The 21,302-nt window shown below is 41.7% G+C and overlaps 1 protein-coding gene across 4 annotated transcripts in view; it reads left to right on the top strand.

Moving 5' to 3' along the window:
• PREX1 (phosphatidylinositol-3,4,5-trisphosphate dependent Rac exchange factor 1) overlaps positions 1 to 21,302 on the top strand; it is a 115,896-nt gene that overhangs the window by 67,692 nt on the left and 26,902 nt on the right. For all 4 annotated transcript variants that reach the window (XM_033074818.1, XM_033074820.1, XM_033074819.1 and 1 more), the window contains exons 6-17: positions 4,152 to 4,313; positions 4,713 to 4,846; positions 6,555 to 6,670; positions 7,609 to 7,758; positions 9,636 to 9,783; positions 12,353 to 12,453; positions 13,895 to 13,998; positions 14,652 to 14,701; positions 17,071 to 17,146; positions 18,538 to 18,610; positions 19,892 to 20,034; positions 20,182 to 20,274. In XM_033074818.1, the coding sequence (XP_032930709.1) occupies positions 4,152 to 4,313; positions 4,713 to 4,846; positions 6,555 to 6,670; positions 7,609 to 7,758; positions 9,636 to 9,783; positions 12,353 to 12,453; positions 13,895 to 13,998; positions 14,652 to 14,701; positions 17,071 to 17,146; positions 18,538 to 18,610; positions 19,892 to 20,034; positions 20,182 to 20,274 (1,350 nt within the window). The remainder of the gene's footprint in view (positions 1 to 4,151; positions 4,314 to 4,712; positions 4,847 to 6,554; positions 6,671 to 7,608; positions 7,759 to 9,635; positions 9,784 to 12,352; positions 12,454 to 13,894; positions 13,999 to 14,651; positions 14,702 to 17,070; positions 17,147 to 18,537; positions 18,611 to 19,891; positions 20,035 to 20,181; positions 20,275 to 21,302) is intronic.

Below are 21,302 nucleotides of genomic sequence, written 5' to 3'. Positions count from 1 at the left end.
TTTTTGTTGGCTTTAGGGGATGGTGTCGAGTTTTATAATTTTTGTTGCTTTTTCTTTGTCTAACTTAGAAGCCTTTTGTGTGGTTTGAAGGATGGGATGCAAACCTAGCTATGGCATTTCATAATCTCTGTACAAACAGAGAAGTAACAATATTAATATTTTTGACCCAATACAGTTATTTCAGACAGCATGCAAGATAATTAGTGTAGAATTTGTCAGTCAGTAAATTAGTTCTTTATAACTGAGAAAGGGAGTTGGACTAGAGGCAAGCAAAGCGAAACTGTTGGCTGTGATGGGCATTGGTTTTGGGAAGAGGGAAGGTGGCAGAGGTAAAGGGACAGACCCGGAGGGCACAGAAGCCAGGGGGTCCGTGGAGCCAGCCTGGGTGGGCGGCTGCAGAAGCTCTGGAGAAGCTCTGAGCAGATGCTCTCAGCACGGGGCTTTGGGTGTAGGCAGCTCCGTCTCGGTGCTAATTGTGGGACTCTGTTAACCAATGTCAACCCTACTGCTTAAGAGTAGAAGCAGCTGCTGTGTAAAGCAGTCTCTGAACAAAAATAGTCTTTTCTCTGAATAAAGAGCATTTATGTCAGCAAGGAGCAAACCCTGGGGCAGTGGTGATCATGAGTTAATCACACCATGGTGTGGGGATTAGGCACAGTCACTTGTGTCTCCTTCCTTGGCACAGCAGGAGTGTTTGGCACATGACAGCCGCACCCTGCTGCTCCGGAGCCCGCAGCTCGCCCGGCTTGGACCTTGCCTGAGCTCCGGTCTCTTAGGGCTTGCTCAGACTCCAGCCAGAAACGCACATTCCACCTCTGATCCTTCAAAAACATCTGAGGGCACACAGCTCCATGGTGATTAGGGCAGTAATTATGTATTGCTTCATGTGGGGAAGAGTCCTTGGCGCTGGGAGGGGCAGAGTTGCATGCGGAGAGCAGGAGCAGGGAAGGACAGGCAGCAGTGACACAAACGGGAGGAGGTGCAGGGAAGGACAGGCAGCAGGGACACACTGCAGAAGGTGCAGGGAAGGACAGGCAGCAGTGACAACACGGCAGAGCTCACAGGGAAGGACAGGCAGCAGGGACACACACTGCAGAGCTCACAGGGAAGGACAGGCAGCAGGGACACACACTGCAGAGCTCACAGGGAAGGACAGGCAGCAGGGACACACACTGCAGAGCTCACAGGGAAGGACAGGCAGCAGAGACACACACTGCAGAGCTCACAGGGAAGGACAGGCAGCAGGGACACACACTGCAGAGCTCAGGGAAGGACAGGCAGCAGGGACACACACTGCAGAGCTCACAGGGAAGGACAGGCAGCAGGGGCACACACTGCAGAGCTCACAGGGAAGGACAGGCAGCAGGGACACACACTGCAGAGCTCACAGGGAAGGACAGGCAGCAGGGACACACTGCAGAGCTCACAGGGAAGGACAGGCAGCAGGGACACACACTGCAGAGCTCACAGGGAAGGACAGGCAGCAGGGACACACACTGCAGAGCTCAGGGAAGGACAGGCAGCAGGGACACACACTGCAGAGCTCACAGGGAAGGACAGGCAGCAGGGACACACTGCAGAGCTCAGGGAAGGACAGGCAGCAGGGACACACACTGCAGAGCTCACAGAAGGACAGGCAGCAGGGACACACTGCAGAGCTCACAGAAGGACAGGCAGCAGGGACACACACTGCAGAGCTCACAGAAGGACAGGCAGCAGGGACACACTGCAGAGCTCACAGAAGGACAGGCAGCAGGGACACACACTGCAGAGCTCACAGGGAAGGACAGGCAGCAGGGACACACTGCAGAGCTCAGGGAAGGACAGGCAGCAGGGACACACACTGCAGAGCTCACAGGGAAGGACAGGCAGCAGGGCACACACTGCAGAGCTCACAGGGAAGGACAGGCAGCAGGGACACACTGCAGAGCTCAGAGAAGGACAGGCAGCAGGGACACACGCGCCTTCGGGAATCGCTGCCTGCACTGGGCAGGGCAGCACGAGAGGCCCCTGCTGTGCACGCAGAACAGGGGGAAGGACGCTTACCTCGCTTACCTTGTTGTCTCCCTCATCTCTCCATTCCTCCCGCAGCTGTTCAAGAAGCAGAACTTTCTATTTGGCCATGACTGAATAGATTTATCTTTGGGGAATTAGCTTTTTCTACCCTCTTCCCTCCTCCATGAAAAGTTGTCTCACTCTGATTCATGACATTGTGTGGTTGAAATACAGCTTTATGTAGCATAATGTAAAAAATTTTCTGTTTTCTAAAGAACTGTAAGGAGCACTGCCAATTTATAAACCATGCTTTTGTCTTCCACACATAGATATGGTCACAAATAACTGCTGATATTTATAAAACATGTTTTTATTGCATTTTAAATTAGCATATGTTGTAGGTTCAGTGGCATATTGAAGCTAATCTATTTTATTTGATCTACCATTGCTTGTCAGGTGTTTACCCTGCAGATACATTGACATAAATTACAAATTTTAACAATATGGAAAATAAACAAAACTTTTGTAATTTGCAGGTACACAGAGGAAGTCTGATGTAACATTTGTTTTTTGGTTAGTTTAAGTGGAAAATGAATTTTATACAGGCAAATATTACGAACTGTAAAAAATATAAAACTCCCAGTAACATACATGTTTAAAGAAAAGTAGTTTGGGTTTTTGTTGCCCTTTTGTTTAAGCCCATTTGGAGCTGAACTGTTAATTACCTTAACTTTTTGAACAGATAAACAGAGGAGTACGTTGTCTTTTGTTATCTCTGTAAAGCTGTGTTGCTTGGCAGGGCAGCCTGGCCGCAGGGATCCGCACCACCCAGTGCCCGGTGTCAACATCCTGTGGACAGAGTCCATGTTAGGCCATGTCTGAAAGTCCTCAGGGGAATAAAGAGAGGAGGGAGGAATTTCTCAAATAAAGAAATGTGTAACTTTCAGCTGCAAAGTGTATTTGCTGTCAGTTTGAAGTACACAGTCAGTAATTGTGACAAGGAGGACGTGGGGAATGATGTCAGAGACTTCTTAAAAAAAAACAAGAAAAATACCATTTATTAATTATTTTAAGAAACTCTTGTCAAGAAGTGAATGAAGAGGTGTTTCTCTGTATTTTGGGGATATTTCTGAATGGGATGTTTAGGCAGTGCTAGTGTGTACATACCTGTTTCCAGTGCAGTGTGGGTGACACTGGAGCTGCAGAACTTCACTGATTTTTAGTGAGAGTCATCTGTGATGCTAGTGTCACCAAAGTTTAACACCTGTCTTCTTTTTGAACTTTTCCTTTTCTTGGCCTCACTTTCAGCAAAAGTGGAGTAAAGACTTCCATGGGGAATTTGATTTTGATATCAACTGATACTTGCAGCAGTGAGCCTCCTTCTCCTGTACATCTGGTACTCTGTAAATCACAGATGATGGAAGCAATCTGTCTCCATCCAGGTCACAGTGCTGGGCAGGCTCTCTGGCATCCAAACTCATTCTTGCAGAATGATGTGATTCAGCAGCACAGGACTTTTAAACAACCAGATAACATACTGAGGCAAAAGGTAGTGAGAAAGTAAAGTATTTCAGTCTTAAACACCATATTATGTATCAAGGTAAAATTACCATATTTTAGATTTCTTTAATGTATTCTTATTCAGTTGTGGCTGACTATGAAATACTGTTGGTCTAAAAAAATGATTAATTGTGAGTTTACAGTGGTTGCCCCTTTTGCCAAACTCATTAATGTTGTCAGGTTCTGAGTTTTGCCTCTGCTATTTTTCAATGGACAGGGCTTAACTGGGTTTGACACAAGTGAAGCAGACACTCTTGCAGACTCCTTCAGAGCAGAGGTATTGTTTGTCTCTATGTCAGGACACATGTCCCAGCCTTCTAAACATACAAAATAAACACATCTGACCCAGCAAAACATACTTGTCTCGAGCTCTTTTAATGTAGCATATTTACCATGAGCAATTGCCTCATTTATTTAACAGCATTCATATTAATCCTGTACAGATGAAGAATAGAGAACAGCATCTGCAGTAAAATACTCCCAAATTCTCTTTAATTTTGCAATGGTTATGGCATTTTCCTGCAGGATTGCTTGCTGATGCTCATACCTTTCCATGAACCACTTCTCAGTTTCCATGTTTTGTCTTCTTGTTGAAGGAATTAGCTAAGAGGACTCCCTCTAAGCATCCTGATCACCCAGCTGTCCAGAATGCACTGCAGGCAATGAAGACAGTCTGTACAAATATCAACGAGACCAAGAGACAGATGGAGAAACTGGAAGCCCTTGAGCAGTTGCAGTCCCACATTGAAGGATGGGAGGTAGGATGCAGGACCAGCAAGCAATTAATGACATTTAATGACTCGTGCTGTGTTCAAGGATTTATTTCTGTTTCTTTTGTGATGTATAAACACTCTTGAAGGTGTGGGCAGCATCACTCGGAGGAATTTAGAATTTAGTGTTTATTTTGTGTGTGCAGGTTGGTGCTAAATTGTAGCAGAACAAGTGACTTACGAAAGAAAGGAAGGTGTTAGAGCTAGAGTGGAACTGACATTTCTGATGGGCAGATCTCACTTGAAAGGCAAATAGATGTGGGTGAAATCCTTATGAGTGCATCAGTTATTTCACACCCTAATGACAGATAAAATAAGAGCATGTTAGTAAAAGACATTCATCATGCACTCATAAAGGAAAGTTAATCTCTCTTTTTTATGTTTCAGGGGTCAAATCTGACAGATATTTGCACACAGCTCTTGCTGCAAGGGACTTTGTTAAAAATCTCAGCAGGAAACATCCAGGAGAGAATGTTCTTTCTATTTGATAATCTTTTGGTCTATTGCAAGAGGAAATCCAGGTGAGTCCCTCTGTATTTTCAGTCTTACCATTCAGAAGATTTGTGAGTGGAAGCTCTGATCCACTACTGATCATTCACTGTGTTCTCTGTTGCTCTGTAGAGCTGAGTCACAGGTGGAACTTTCCTCTGTTCTTGACTATTTCTATCACTTAGGCAATAGGAGAGAGAAGTCACTGTGTGGTAGGATAAATATTCCAGGCAGAATTGCAAAAACTAATTTCAGTAACTTTCAGACTGTTTTTGTGTGTGTAATACTGAACCTATACAACCTAAATACAAATTATTAGGTGACATCTTAATTAAAAATTCAAATAAATGTTTAAATTAAAAAAATAATTACACCGTTGCATCTAGAAGACTGAAAATGTTGGCTACCTGAAGCATTCTGGCTCTGATATGACACAAAGGAGAAGAAACACTTCACTTGGACTCTTTATCAGATTTACCAAAGATCAAAATGCTGTATGAAACAGTTCAGAAATTTGTGTGTTTTTTAACAGAGACTGTTCCTTTAAAAGCCCTCAGTTAATTTGATACTAATCTTTTACTTCTTCAGAGCCCTTAGAAACTGTTTTTCTAGCCTGTTTGTAGTTGAGGTTAGCCTAACTCCAGCGCTGTCCAGGCAGTTTTCCTGGAACATTAAGATTTAGAAAACAAAATGTTCTAGTGGCCTTTAAGCAGAACTTTCTTTTTGTACAGGAGACATTACCAAGCTCCTCTGTAGTTTGGCCTGATTTTGGAGGAGGCTGGTATAACACTTGTATTTCTCAAGGGATTGGTATTGTTTACCTTTGTCTGACAACGTAACTCAAACTGATAGGATGTCGAGGATCTGATTTCCACTAAAAAGCATAATATTCATTTTTGGAGATTCTCATCCCACCTCAATTTATTATAGGTACTTCACTCTGACAAGAAATTTTTTCCCTAGCTGATTTTTACTGCAATATTTTTTTGAATCTTTTGAGGTACTGGCAAATTGCCACAGCAGAGCCTTCACTGACTGGAATTTGGACACCTGCCACTTCTTAATGAACATTTGACCAGCTGTGTTTTGGCTTGCATAGCGGGGTTATTCTTGGAGAGTAAAGCACAACAGGTGTCACTTGGATAGTTTTAAACCTATTTAGCCATAAAAATCAGTCATAAGTAGCAATGGAAAGCGCTTTCCTGGATTCAGCAGAGATTCCATAAAGCTTATGGATAAGGATGTAAACTTGGGTGCAGAATTGCCCTAGCAGAATTTTCCCTACGACAACGTGTAGCACACATGACAGCTGTGTGCCACTGGCCTCTTCAGTTCATTTCACGTTTGAAGCTTGGTGAATGCTACACATTGATCACAGCTTTAGGTGCGCAGAGGAGTCAAGGTAATGTTGTCAGGTGATGCTGCAGCTGTCACCCTGAGGCCACGTGCTGTTCATGGACATGGATTTCAGTCAGTCATTGAGAGTGTAAACCTTGAAACCACCCCATATCTTCACACCATCTGGCAAAACAAATTTGTTATTGCTGTACTAACACGGGTACACACCTATCTTGGAAATCTGAATGAGTGTTCCAATCATTTAATGTCAGAGGGGTGGTCAAATACCACCAGTCACTGTATTGCAATCCTCCTTTAGTAGTCATATCTCAGATTGATTTATTCATATATATGTTAGACCATTTGCTTATGTGTTGCTAACAGTCTTTATCCTAATTGCAGAGTTACTGGGAAAAAAACATCTAAAAGGACAAAGTCAATCAACGGGTCCCTTTATATCTTCAGGGGCCGAATAAATACAGAAGTCATGGAAGTAGAGAATGTGGAAGATGGAACAGGTAAGTGACTAAATACTGTCTGTTACAAACACAGCAAGTTCAGATCTTGTGTTGGAAGGCAGTGCAAAAGTACTTGTCCATCTCCCTTAGTGAAATCTGAAGCAATCTGTGGAACTTGTAGCACCTTCATTATTGGACCAACTTATGTAGTTGAAAGACTGGAAATGCTTTCAAATACTAGTCCTTCCTTCTGAAATTACCTTATTAAGAGAATGTGTTCCCAAAACTTGTCTGTTTTTTGTTCATTTAATAAAAGTTACTTCTGCCTCCTTTCCATCCTTTTTTAAAACATCTTAAGCCACTACAGCTAAAAAATCAGAATTTCTGGATTTTCCTTTCATTTAGAATGCTTCTAAATACTAGTCTTAGTATCCAAAGTAGTAGCATGGAATGTGATCATGAGCAAAATGTGGGAATGGCAGTTCTGTTATGATTCTTGTATCCTGACACAGGCAGGAAGAACGGATGGGTTTCTGATTCCATCCATAAAGGCCACACCCCTGTTGTAATAAATCAGGAATTAGTATTATGTCCTTTAAACACTCAATACACAGAAGAGTGTCCATGTCATGGGGACAGAAATCCTTACAGTGCGGGAAGATAAGGTGTCCCCAGAAAATTCAGAACAAATAACCTGAACAAACATCTTAGACTCTTTCACTGAGGGACTTGTAATTTAAAAGACTTTAGTTCTTCTTCTGAGGTAGAATCAGCAAGTGTCACTCTTAGGACTGAAGCATTCAGTCAGTTTGAACAGCCTGGTGATACTTGTACTTCCAGAGTGGGCAGTACAGCTGGTTCCATTGGCACTCGGTGAGGAACGCATCAGGAATCAAGGTCTTCAAAGAAGATGATTTTACTGAAAGTGTCCCACACTGGTTTGATTAAAGGAGCAGGCTTCCTGTTCACTGTGTGCTTTGTCCTTTGGTCTTTTGCAGCAGATTACCACAGTAATGGCTACACGGTGACAAATGGCTGGAAGATTCACAACACAGCCAAAAACAAGTGGTTTGTCTGTATGGCCAAGACTGCCGAAGATAAACAGAAGTGGCTGGATGCTATAATCAAGGAAAGGGAGCAGAGAGAGAGTAAGTGGATGATGTGTTCTCTACTGCACTGAGTGAACTTGTGGGACAGATGTATATGCACATACACATATTTGAGAGAAAGGGAAAAGGTTGCACATTTTTCTCCATGGGCAGAATTAAAATCTGTCCTTAATGTTTGCCAAAAGCTAGGAAACAGCTCTGAGGTCTGAGAAGGTTCTTGATTCATTGCAGTATCTTACTATCCAGTTAGGATGAACTTCTCTTCCCCAAAAACGCACACTTCTTCTTTTCCCTAGGCTTACACTGATCACTTAAAATCTGCCTTATGTTGGTCTCTGCTAAGGTTAGGCATTGAAGTACAGGACCACTTCAGACTTCTGTTCTCAAGCTAGTCTTGGAGGTGTCTAAAATTTGTCTCTCTTTTGGACTCCAGAGTTGCCCGGATTTGCATGTTCTAGAGTGACATATCCAAAAAATGATGTGTTCAGGCTGGAAAACATAAAGCACCTACAGCACCAAAACAGCTTTTGTGAATGCTGTCCTCCTAAAGCAATTTGCAAATCTGAGGAGAAGTGGGCCAGAAAATGCCAGTTATGAGGATAGTTATAACAGAGACACTTGCTGGTTTCAGAGATCATCCCCCTGCCTGTAGCATCTTTCAAGTTGGCATGAACTATGTACTTGGGAACTCCTATAAAGTGAACATGGAATGTTCTTTATATTCAATTATCAGTCATTTTTTAAGTCATGCAGTATTTCTTTCATTTACTGGATAATATGATTGTCAAGCACTATTTTTAGCTTAAGGGTATTAGTAAATAGGCTAATTAATAAACGATGAGAAAGTAATGTGCTTTCCCAATTTCAGTTTATTCACAAATGTGAAGTTGATTCCAGCAATTTTGTATTTTTGGCTTCAACTAATAGAACATTCAGAAAGTCCCCTGCTCTTCCAAGCATTTAAATGCCTTTAACAAGTCTTACAGTTGAAGTTATTTCAAGTTCACAAGTGAAATTGCCACAGGAAATCAGTGTCAGAAGGTCGAGAATCACAGAATCATAGAACGGTTTGGACTGGAAGTGACCATAAAACCATTTAAGGCCATGGGTGGAGGCACCTTCCACTGTCCCAGGCTGCTCCAAGCCCCAGTATCCAACCTTGGACACCTCCAGGGGTCCAGGGGCAGCCACAGCTGCTCTGGGCACCCTGTGCCAGCCCTGCCCACCCTCCCAGGGAGCAGTTCTATCCCAAGAACCCACCCAGCCCTGCCCTCTGGCACTGGGAGGCATTCCCTGTGTCCTGACCCTCCATCCCCAGTCCCTCTGCAGCTCTCCTGGAGCCCCTTCAGGCTCTGCCAGGGACTCTGAGCTCTCCCTGGAGCCTTCTCCTCTCCAGCTGAGCACCCCCAGCTCCACAGCAGAGGGGCTCCAGCCCTGGGAGCAACTCCAGGGCCTCCTCTGGGCTCTATCCAGCAGCTCCATGTCCTCCTTGCTTTGGGGACCTCAGACTGGACACATGGGGTGCCACAAGAGCAGAGCAGAGGGGCAGAATCCCCCCTCCCCTGCTGCCCACACTGGGGCATCAGCCAGCCCACGGGGGGTTTGTGTGGCTGGCTCGTGTTCAGCTTTTCTTCCTCCTGCTGCACCCGTGTTTCTCTCCAGGGCTGCTCTCAATCCATTCTCCCAGCCTGTATTTGTGCTTGGAGAAAAAAAGCTGCATCTTGGTGTTGCTAAACTTCCCAATGACAGTTTTGTACTCAGATTAAAAAAATTACCTAATTTCCCCCTTAAATGGAAAATAAGTAAATTGATTTTTGTGTTTCTACCTTTTTTGCTATTTGGCCTCAGCTTTTGACTTCAAGCAAGCATTTTATTTGGTGTTAAAGATCTGAAAAACTTTCTGCTTTATATTCCAGGTTTGAAACTGGGAATGGAGAGGGATGCATATGTCATGATTGCAGAGAAAGGAGAGAAGCTGTACCAAATGATGATGAGCAAGAAAGTGAACCTTATCAAAGATAGGAGAAGAAAATTAAGTACTGTTCCCAAGTGCTTTCTTGGCAAGTAAGTGGCATTTGAATTGAAAAGGTCTTTCACACCAATTAATGGACTCCACAATTTCTGGGGATGGCATTGTGACACAGATCAGATGCAGCTTAATTAAAAGGACCATAAGCTCCACTACTAAAAATTAGTAGTAATTTATTAAAAAGAATCATTGATTTTTGTTTCACACCATACACAGGCTGAATAGTGTGACAGCTCAATCTGTTTTACAGTAAGTCATAACAGCTGCTTCAGATCAACAAAAGGAGTAAAAACAACCTCAAACTCCCACAGGCTCGGGGGTGTTGGTGAGCTAACCTGGACTATGCATTCATTTCCCTTTCCTTTTGGTCTCTGTAACAGCAGTTTGCAGCAGCACTGCCAGTGCTCAGGGCTGGAAATGTCTTTCTGCCTGTAACTGGTGGTACAGTTGGAATGATGTGTGTTGGTGTTGCTGTCTGTAGATGATATGCTGGCCGTGCTTCTTTTCAGCACTGCAAAACCTTGAATGTGTAAGAGAGAGCATCTGCTAACCTCAGGAGGCTTCAACCATATCTGATCAGATTGTACAGTCCTGGAGGGGTTGGATTTTCCTGTGTATTTCTTGTGTGGAAACGCAGCTGTTCCAAATCCCTGAATTTCCAAGGTGTAGCTGGGAGATGGTGTTCTGACCTGGATGTCAGAGGGGAGCTGAGCATGGCAGCACTCTGGCAGGGAAGTAAGGATCCTCTCAGTTATCCTGGAGAACTGCTTCAGACAAGATGAGGAAACAAATCAAGCTTTGCCATCCACTCTTTGAGTTGATTACTTTTTAGAAACAGTCTAGCATATTCCTTAAGAACCTCTTGGAATATTTTTGGATCACGCACTTTTCAGGGTTTGTAAAGCTTTTAGATCAAATGATAAGTGATTTTGCTTCTGAATCAAATGTTGTAGAAATCTTAAAGCAGCTCTTAAGAAAATCATCCCATGATTGGGAAGCTCCAGGGCTGTGAGGATAGCATTCAGTTATTTTCCTATTTCGGCTCACCATATCAACCTTACATTTACAATCCACATAAACTCCAGAGACAGAACCAAATAAAAGAAGCAGGAAAGGTAACAGGGTAGCTTCCACTGAAGTTTTGGGCAACGGTTTAAGTGCTATGAAGCACCCTAGAGCCCTGCACACTGGGCCTGCCTCATGTCCTCACTAGTGAGGGTGGAGCATCATTCTTCTTCACCTCCCTCTGCAGTTTACATTCTATTCCAGCTTTTAAATACTTACAGAAACAGTTCAGAATCACTGGGAAAAAAACTTTTCTTAGGAGATAGCCTGACTCATCACTACTCTGGTTTTAGGGGCTTCATGAAACCCTACTGGTTTCCATGGGAATATCCTGGCATAGTTGAATAGATTCTGCTTTTTCTGCACTGCTACAAAACAGCCCCTCAGCAAACCAAAGATTTCAGTTCTGAAGTTGTTTTGTTATTCTAAAGGCAAAATACAAATAATTCTTATAGCTTACATCAGTCAGTGCTGATAAATACAAAGAGACTAAAAATACTTCAGTTAAAGCCCACAGGTGGAGACATGGACGCTGACTTTGTTAAGCAACAACCTTCTCACACTGGCAAGCATCTAAGTGTTTTATTGAACACATTTCCCATAAGTTGCTCTACTTTCATATATTCCTTTTGTTCTTCTCCAAGACTGTAACACATTTCTGGCATAATTGCTAATTAACCTGGCAAACAGCTTGGTTCCCTGGGGCTCTGACAGAGCTGGATTCATCAGGCTTGCTATTCTTTTTGGACTTCCTGTTTCTAATTAATAGCATCCTACATATCTATCAATTTTTTGTCTTTTATTCTGCCTATATGTGCAGCTCTGCCTATCAATAGAGAGGTTTTATTTTGTGCTGCACGAGCAGCAGATGAGACTTAACATCTTCTGTGTATAAATTAGAAGCATGATGTATGTATTCTGCCAGGCACCTCCTCCAGAAAATGACCTTAAATTAACCTGTCAGTGGGACTCATGCTGTTACTGCTCTGTGCTTGAATTCAGTAGGTTGAGTCTTCTGTCCTAAGTCCTACTGTGATTCCATTAAAGCCAATTCAATTATGCCATGGGGCTGGGGACAGAAATCAGATCCAGTGAAGGCAGATGAGCATGTGTAATTAATGAGCACTACTTGGATAGGTAACTTGGGAAGAAGCAGCTGGGAAGGGAGGATACCCTACTTGAAGAACTTGATTTAAGGTCCTCAGGTAATCTTGCTTGCTAATCTTTTCCCCCCATGGATGTCTGGATTGCTCTGTAAGAGAAGGATTTGCATCATCCTTAGGGATGCAGCCAGGTCATCTTTCCTTTCGTGTGTACACTGTCTGTGAGCTGAGGGCAGTGATGGGAAGAGCCTAAATCTTCTGCAGAGCATTTCCTCCATGAACATAGGAAATGAAGGCATTAGCTAGAGGCACCATTGCTTGCAGCAGTTTTCACACTTGCTTCAAGGAGAGTCTCCTGGGGTTGGCTCATGGCTTACAGACGCAGGTGCCTGCTGCCAGTCAGAGCTAATTGTGTGTGTTCTGCTCCCCTTTGCAGCGAGTTTGTATCCTGGCTCACTGAGATTGGAGAGATAAGCAAACCAGAGGAAGGGGTCAACCTAGGACAGGCTCTATTGGAAAATGGAATCATTCATCATGGTGAGTGTGCCATGCCATGAAAAGATACCAGATTTCAGTAATACCTGGAAATGAGGATGGAAAACTTACTGAAGCTGTTCACATATATTCAAATACTGTCTGCTACCATACCCATCAAATCCTCAAAATGTGTAGTGATTTTTGGGATTAATGAGTGGGCAAACTTGTGCCATGAAAAAAGAACTTGTTTGGTGTCCAGAAAGTGTTTGTGTCTGCAGTTGCTTGATTTCTCTGCAACATCTTAGTTGGGAACTATATCAGGTGTATATTCCTTTGTACTATGTGTGTTTGAACACGTGTTGCAGTCCATAAATAGAGCTTTGCACATGAGACATCAACAATCCAGAGAAGAGTGGAGCAGTGCTATTTTAGACTGGGGCACAGGTCATTCAAATTACTCTGCTTGTCACAAAAGAAAGAGATGATGGAGTCATTGTTGTGTTTCCAGCTCATGTGGCAAGAACATCTTTCTTTAAAATAGTGAGGGACCATATTTTGTCATCTCACCTGGCTGATGACCTGGAAGTGTTGTGATGAGGTGTTCTAGAGGTATAGGACAGCGTGTACAAAAGTGCTGCATGACTGAAGGATGCTTGTTTGAAAATTTTCTGTGCTACCTGCATTTCTACTAAAGCAGGGTGGGAACAATGCCATTGCTCTGCTACATACTGTAAAATCTGCAAGATACTCTATTACTTAGTTTTTATTTGCTCAGTTCTTGGCACTTTTATACTTAAAATTGCCACTTTTTTACTACTCAGTGAAACAAATAACTTCTATTAGTTTCTAAATTACCATCTTCAGGATGAGGGTTCCCCACCTCCATCTTCTGTGGAAATAGTTTGCCTTAGAATAGAGACTGGCTAAACCTGCATGTAATTGGATGTAGACTGCAACCATCTTCCAGTCTGATGCATTGGATAAATCTGAATCTGGGTATGTTTTTTAAGTATTTTCTGATTTTGGCCAGTGCTTCTTTTGAAATGGCTCCTGATCACATTGAAACATCTTTTGTATCCTCGCCTTTAAAGCCCTTCAGCAGATAGCCTTACCTAGTAAGATTTTAACTGCTCTGTTGTGGAATTGCTTTTCTGGGTGAAATAAAAAACAGTCTAATTTTTACAGGAACTCTTTGGTAACTATAAGAACCGTGATAGAAGAATAATTCTGACAGCTGTAGTTCCTGCTACCAGTATGCTTCTAGGTTTTGGAGTTGCAGAGTTTTGGGCAACTGCAAATTCTCTATGGGAATTTGCAATACTTTATTCAAAACTCATTAAGAAAGGTTAGATGTTCCCAATTCCCTTCACTAGGACTGTTGTCAAAGCCTTGCATAAACTGAATCTGAAGTAAAATTTTAAAAATTCAATTTTTACCAACTAGCCTATAAAGAACATGGTGGGGACAAAAGACAATTTTAATTATCATGCTGATGTTTTAGTTTCAGATAAGCATCAGTTTAAGAATGAACAGGTGATGTACAGATTTCGCTATGATGATGGAACGTACAAGCCAAGAAGTGAACTGGAAGACATCGTGTCCAAGGTTTGTTGGAACTTTGTGGTTTGCTTCCCTCCGAGTATCGCTGCCCTGTCGTGTGGGAGGTTGCCTTTGCTGTTGATCCGTGTTCTACTGAGCCTCCATCCCAACGCCACAGGAGACTTTCATGGCAGGGACAGGAGGCACAGTCGAGCCATGAACAGCAGTACAGTTGTGCCTGCACCCAAGACTGCTGATTGCAGTAACAAAAGGCCTTAAAACAGTAGGTGGTAGCATGTCTGCTGCAAATCTGGGCCTGATGGTTCAGAGGGATAGAAGAGATCAATATTTATTTGTTCCTAATACCTGTCTATCAAATGACTTCTGTTGATCCCGTATTTGTCCACATACCTTTTAATAAATTTGCTTTTTTTTCTTATGGACACTGGTTAATGGGTTCATTGTGAGGAACAATTAATGGAGAAAGTGTTGGAATAGAGGTGATTAGAGATAAAAACAGATTTCTGGCTGTTGAAAGCCAGGAAAGAAGAAAGAATGTTTGACAGAGAGGCTAAAGGAACTGTTTTGAATATTAATATTAATCAGTAGAAAATTCCAGCTGAGTAGAGACATCAGTGCCCAGGTCTTGTTAGCATCAGCTAGCCAGTGTTTCTTTGAAAAGGAAGAGCTGCTAACACTCTGCACCTTCTGTTCTTCAGGGGGTGAGGCTGTACTGCCGACTGCACTGCCTGTATACTCCAGTGGTAAAGTAAGTTCCTCTTCATGATCGCCTTGGATTTATTATCTGACTTTGTTAAAAGGATGGTGTTACTATTGAAATCTTTCTTGTTTCTTCTATGAACAACAATTTTCTGAGCTTTCTTGGCTCTTTTACTGCCCTTCCATCTCCACAGCTTGGATCTGTAGTTGCAGTGCTGCTGCTAGAGGATGTTGGAACTGGAGATTCAGGGAGAGTAAGCAGCTGGTATGGGTACAGTGACTCTGATTCAGGGCAGATCATGTGGTGGGGATTGTAGATGCTGTATTATTTGTGTTACAGAAAATGTCAACAAATGCTGAAGTGATGTAAACAGATTCCAGTGTGGTGCTAGGATTTTGTCATTCAGAACTCCCTAAACAAACATAAACCAATTTGAAGCAGAATAAAAGCTGAAGCTGTAATTTGAAGAAACTCTGCAAGTTTTGTGTGGAATCTTAAGAACTTGGCTCTGTATAAATAACTGCTGAAGAACTGAGATAGTTTGCAAGTGCTAGGTAACTCTCTTCCCAGGCCCAGGAGATGATTTTCAGATGTTGTTTATCTAACTGTGACATCAGGTGAACATTTCTGGCCTCTAATAGAAACTACCCTGAACTCTGTAGTTGTTCTGTTTAGATATTTATGATGAAAGATTAGGAACCCCCTATTCATTAGTGCTCAATATTTTAATGTTTTCCTTTACTGGGCTGACGTTTAAAAAGCATGTTTTCCCAAGATAAGAGTATGAGAAGGAAAAACTGCCCAGAAAACTCCTAGATATTTGTGCTGGGTTTAGTGCATTACTGGAAGACAAGTTGAAAACTGTGTAAGCACTGTGGGGAAAGCTTTTTTCTGAGGACACATATTTCTGTCATGTTTTGTTGCTTTTTTTTCCAAGCTCTGAAAGTGCCACTTCTGTTTCTAATTTCTCACACCCTGCATTCTGCAAACACACAGACATTTCTGCTGCATTTATTTACAACATCCACTCACAATATATTTGTATCTATAGATTATTAGAACAGGATTAGGTAGAATGGGTTTTAGATGATGTTTGGATATTAGATTTTTAGGAAAAAGGCAGTATCAGGTAGTGTGGTGCTAATGAGAGGCTGATTTGACCGAACTGAAGAATAAAGTCTTGTCTTGACCTGCCTCATGGATCCATCTGGACTAAAACAGCCCCAGTGGTTGTGGTTCCTTCCACACTCTTTCCAGTGGAGCTCAAGCTTCAGATACAAGAACCACCACAAGTGTGAGACAGGAATGAATTCTTCATAGCCCATTCAGCATTTTGCCTCTCTACTGAGACTCTCAACAAGAGGGAGCCAGTTAATGCAAATTAATTTTGGTAATGGCTTTTGTGATGTGTAACTAGGAGCTGGATCAAGACCACGAAACTTATTTCACATGGGCCAGTAAACAGCTTTAAAATCGTTTTTATGCTCTTCCAAACTGGATTAAATCCAGTGATCTTGGAGGTGAAAGGTGTTAGAGTCCAATGTCCTGAGCCACGTAGTCCCCTTATATTTGTATCAAAATTCTTTTGAAATATTTCACAGAAGGCTAAAACCATCAATTATCTCCATGGCTTTGAGAAGAGAAATGGAAGAAAACTGCAAAAAGCATCAAGTTACAATAGGGTTCTTTTTCCTTCTTGCAGGAACAGTGCTACTCTCTGCAAGGGCTGGGTGTGAGCTGGTGCCAGCTGTGTTACAAGAACTAAACACAACCCTTCTTATTTACAATGTCTGAAATAGTCTAATTCCATAAAAGGATACTGCATATTTTATTTGTGTCTGGCTACTGTGGGATATTTTACTAAAGTAAAATCTGAACAAGTGTGGAAAATCTCTTGACAAGACACAAGCTGCTTAATTCCATGAGCCTCACAAAAAGGAGGCATAGAGGAAATGTGTAGAGTCCCTGTCTATGAATACATTAATAGGTAAACACTAGAGAAGAATTATTGAAGCTTGTAAATGGGACTGGTACTGAGCCAAAAGATGTAAGCAGGAGATCAATGGATTTTGGAAGATTTCCAGCCAGAAGAGTGTGACTTTTAGTGCTGGTGGCAGTATTCTAACCTGAGTTACAGCAGCAGTAAGGACTCTGTGAAAAGAATCCTCTGGTTGCCTCTGGTGGGAATGTGAGCTCCCTGAAGATGGCTCAAAACAACATCTAGAGAAATTTTAAATAACACTGCTTTGTGTTGATCTGAAGTATCTTCCAAATTCAAGTTGCTAGAAAAGTTTAAAATTCTCTAAGAGAAAGGATGACTGTTAGTAGTAGGTCACAATAGTATATATAGGTTTAGAGTGTAAAAGAAATGTATACCTTTTAGTCCTGATTTTACCTGAATTCTGTTTTTTAATTAGAGACCGTGACTACCACCTAAAGACATACAAATCAGTAATCCCTGCGAGTAAACTAGTGGACTGGCTTATTGCACAGGTAAGAAAAGTTTAGGATACTCTCTTTCCTGAGAAGCACTTCATAATCCTAAAACTTTCCTTTTTCAGTGTATCAGTGGAAAATTTAAAAGTGGTTTGGTTACAGTTCTTAGCTGTGTGCTTCTGCTTTCTTTCCTCCTCCAAGAGAGCCGTATACAGTCTTGGTCTGAGACCATCTTAATTGCTGGGTTTACACATCCCAAAGCAATCAACCACCATGATCAGGGCTTTAGACATCACATCATTACCAAAACTAGACAGCAATAATAATTTAATGGTGGCAGTAGTAATAAGAGTAATAGTAATGTGCTCTGGACATGCTTCTTCACTTTGGTACTGATTGTAAGCTGTTTCTGTAATTCTGATGACTCAAATGGAGCTCTTGTATGGAATAAACCTAAGTTATCACGTCAAAACTAGTGTATCTAGTTTCACATCTAATTTCTGTATGAAAAGGTTGAGATATGTTTTGTCAAGATTGGTGGTTGTAAGCAGCTCTATTTTCTGAAGATTTTCATTATTGCCTTTATTGTATTTGGACAAATACCTACATAGCATTTAGAAGTACTTAGTGAGCTGAAGGAATTTAAACCACATTTTCTAATTATAGAATTACGTTTTGCTAGAGGAATGTAGCAGACACCAGGTTCCCCTGCGTCCCTCTGCTCATCTTGCATCAAGGGACCAATGTTAACAATCTTTGTAAGACCAGTTGTGCCTTCTGATTTTTACCAGCACTATTTAAAGCTTACTTCTCTGCCTAAAAAGTCCAACCATGTTTGTAAAGTCTTTACTTGTGGCTGAAAATTAGCAGATGCATGGAGAAAACTAGGCATTTCTTGTATTTAACTGAGTTGTAGATGTGAAGCTTAAGGCTGCTGTTTCAGGGAAGTCTTGTAAATTTGCAAGTCACCTTTGGTACCCATTTTGAAGGCTCCAGGTAGTGAGAAACTGAAGCCTTTGTAATCTGCTGTGTAAGCAGACTGGCACTGTAGTTTTAACCTGCCTGACCCTCGGGGTTCACATACTTATCTTTTTCTCCCTTGAGCTGAATATGGATGGGATCTCTGAGCTTCAAAGAAGGAGTTTCATTGTGTGTGACTAATGGGTGTTGAAGTACAACACTCTGATTTCCAATAAAAAGTCTTTACATTGAGATAATATGGTATCTTATCCCAGTGCTGGTCCTTGTTCCCCTGGTTCTTGTAGGAGGGAGAGATGGTGTCTGGAAGAAGAACAGTGTTTGGGCAATGGGTACCTGTTTTAATGGCTTGCTGTTGTTCCCTATATAGATCACCCTGCTGGTTTCAGAGCCACAAACTATGCCGTGGGGAAGGGGGAATCACTGATCTCAGAAAAGTCTGAGGTGTAACATTCTTCTCTTGTTTCTAGGGAGACTGTCAGACTCGGGAGGAAGCTGTGGCACTGGGCGTGGGACTCTGCAATAACGGCTTCATGCATCATGGTAATGCATCAGTTTTGCTTCCCCCAGCCAATGAAATGAGCTCGTACTTCAGTCCAATGAGCTTTTCTAGGCTGTGCCATACATGCTGTGTACACAATTTGCAGGTGTTCCTGCAGGTCCTTCTAGAGCACAGCCCTCGAGCCAATGCATGGCCAAGCCTGGGTGCCTTCCCAAGGGGAGCCACTTGCTGATAGTTATGGGAAGCACTGAAGGGATTAGACAAGCTAGAAGGAGCATGTTTTTTAACTGCATCTCTTCCAGAGCCATCTGAGCAATGCACAAGCCAAGTACTGTCCTGAAATATCACCAAAAAATATCAGATGTTAAGTAAAATTGGCTAGTTCTTGCCTCTTGGATAATAAACACAATCCTCAGTGCTCAGGCATCCAAATTTGAAGTTAGACAATCCAAATTGCCAAGTTAGACATCATCCCTCCTCAAACAGGGGAAATAAACAAATCACATCTGTGTCAGTATGAAATAGAATATACAAGTCCTAGTAAGCATAGTTTGTCAAATAAAATATTCTGTTTTAGTCGTAGATAACATTTACTCACTGTATTTTGAATAGTGTTTCTGAGGACAGATAATTGTAATTAACTAATGGAGAACTTGCATAGAAATTAATAATAATGTAAGAATATTTGGGGTCTTTTAAAAATAATGTGGTCTGTTGTGAGCCCATGCAAACTTCTGGTATTTATTACATCCTTTGTCAAAGAAGACCTTTGCATAAGTACATTGGATGGAGGAGATGTTCATCACTTGCTGCTTTTATTTGAAGCCCCCAGATCTTGTATTTGAAAAACTGGTAAAGAACTTTTTCATGCCTTCTACTATTCTGTAGATCTCACTTCCCTCAATTTTTTTTAAGGTTGAGCCTTAGTCTGTGTGGATACCTTACACACTTTTAAACAGCCCCTCTACCCCTCTTTGCTCCTTTCATAGTTTTACAGTATTCATTTGGATGTAGGAAAGGAGCGTGAGGTTTTGGGCAGCATCTTCCTTCCCAGAGGATCTTTCTCATTTTATATTAATGCTGCATGCCAGGGAGGTCACATCATGTCATCAGCTACTATGCACCATGAAGAAAATTATTGTCCTAAAATACAGAATTAGCTTAAAAATACAGAGCTGAGGAACTAACTGATAGAGATGCATTTGGTCTGTGTTCTGTAAAGATTGGGGCAATATTTAGGGTTTCCTTTAACTTTCTTCTCTGTTTATCTCTTTTTTGCTCCATGTAAATGCATGCATGTATTTCATATATATCATTTCCAGTCCTGGAGAAAAGTGAATTTAAGGATGAATCCTTATATTTCCGCTTTTATGCTGATGAGGAGATGGAGGGCACCAGTTCCAAGAGCAAACAATTACGTAATGACTTTAAACTCGTGGAAAACATCCTGGGAAAGACTCTTCTGGTAAGAAATATGTTAATGTAAACCTTGATGTTTCTTTTGAAATAGTTTGCAATGAAAAGTCTCATTTCTCATCTTGAGTCTTCACCTTTTCTGTGAACTCCATATTTATGAAGCATAAATATGTGTAAATATTGTGCTGTGTTTAAGATTTTACCAGAAGAGGATGACTATGGATTTGACATAGAAGAAAAGAACAAAGCAATTGTGGTGAAGTCAGTTCGAAGAGAGTCTTCTGCCGAGGTAGGACCTCACATTCACATTTTGGTCCCTAAGAAGTTTCATTACTTAGAAAAGTTACAAACCAGTCTTTTAAAATCTGTTTCCTTTAAAGGCAGCTAATAGAAGATGGCTGTCTTCTACAATTCCTGGTAATAAGCTGTTTCTGTAGATTGATAAGAGTTTTGGCATTACTGGGGGACTTGAATATTAGTGGTAAGAGACAGGATGAGAGCCTCTGCTTTAGGACTTGTGTAGAACATACTCGCTTTGTTTCTTTGAAGCACACAGATGACCCAAGTGTCTTAGGATCTGAGTATTTCTTAATCACACATTTAGCCCTGCAGAATCCTTATATGGGTAACACAGTGCAATTTTCTGTTTACCAAAATAAGGCACAGATAAACTGATGAAGATAAGAGAGAACTAAATGACTTGTCAGGGATTTCACAGTGAATTGTGCCAGCACACAGGACAGAGCTTCCAATTAAAAGTCCTGGACAACCATTAGAATTTTTGAATTCCATGTTAAAATCTGTGGGTTACTCCTTTAGACTACAAATAACCCCTGGATAAGTTGCTTAATGGAAACAGCTGAAATGGATAGACTGGTTTTAGCAAGTTGAGAATGTCACCTGGGAAGGAATTTTGGACTGAAGTTTAGTATTAGAATTAAATTATTTCAGTATTCCTGAGTCTTATCTGGTTTATAGTTACCAAGGAAACCAACCCTATGTTTTATCTAGTGTTTAAAATCAACATAGGTCGGCCAAAAATCTTGTCAATCGAAACCTGTGCTGTGAACCATTGCCTGCCAGATAATCCTTTGCCCTTTGTTTGGCTGGAAGCTTGGGAAATAACCTGGAAATCTGTTATGTTTGAGGATAATGGCAGCACACCATTTTCTCAGGAATCATTTTCTTGATCTTTCAAGATAGTCTTTGATCATAAGCTCATCTTTTGAACTTGATCTAATAATACTGGTCCAGCAAAGAACTAAACCTGCATCTCCCTGAGCCAGAGTGTAGAGGTGTGTGGACCTCCTTTATCAA

This window comes from Catharus ustulatus, chromosome 17, assembly GCF_009819885.2.
Source record: "Catharus ustulatus isolate bCatUst1 chromosome 17, bCatUst1.pri.v2, whole genome shotgun sequence".
In the NCBI taxonomy this organism is placed as follows: domain Eukaryota; kingdom Metazoa; phylum Chordata; class Aves; order Passeriformes; family Turdidae; genus Catharus; species Catharus ustulatus.
This window is presented reverse-complemented; position numbering and strand designations above follow the sequence as displayed.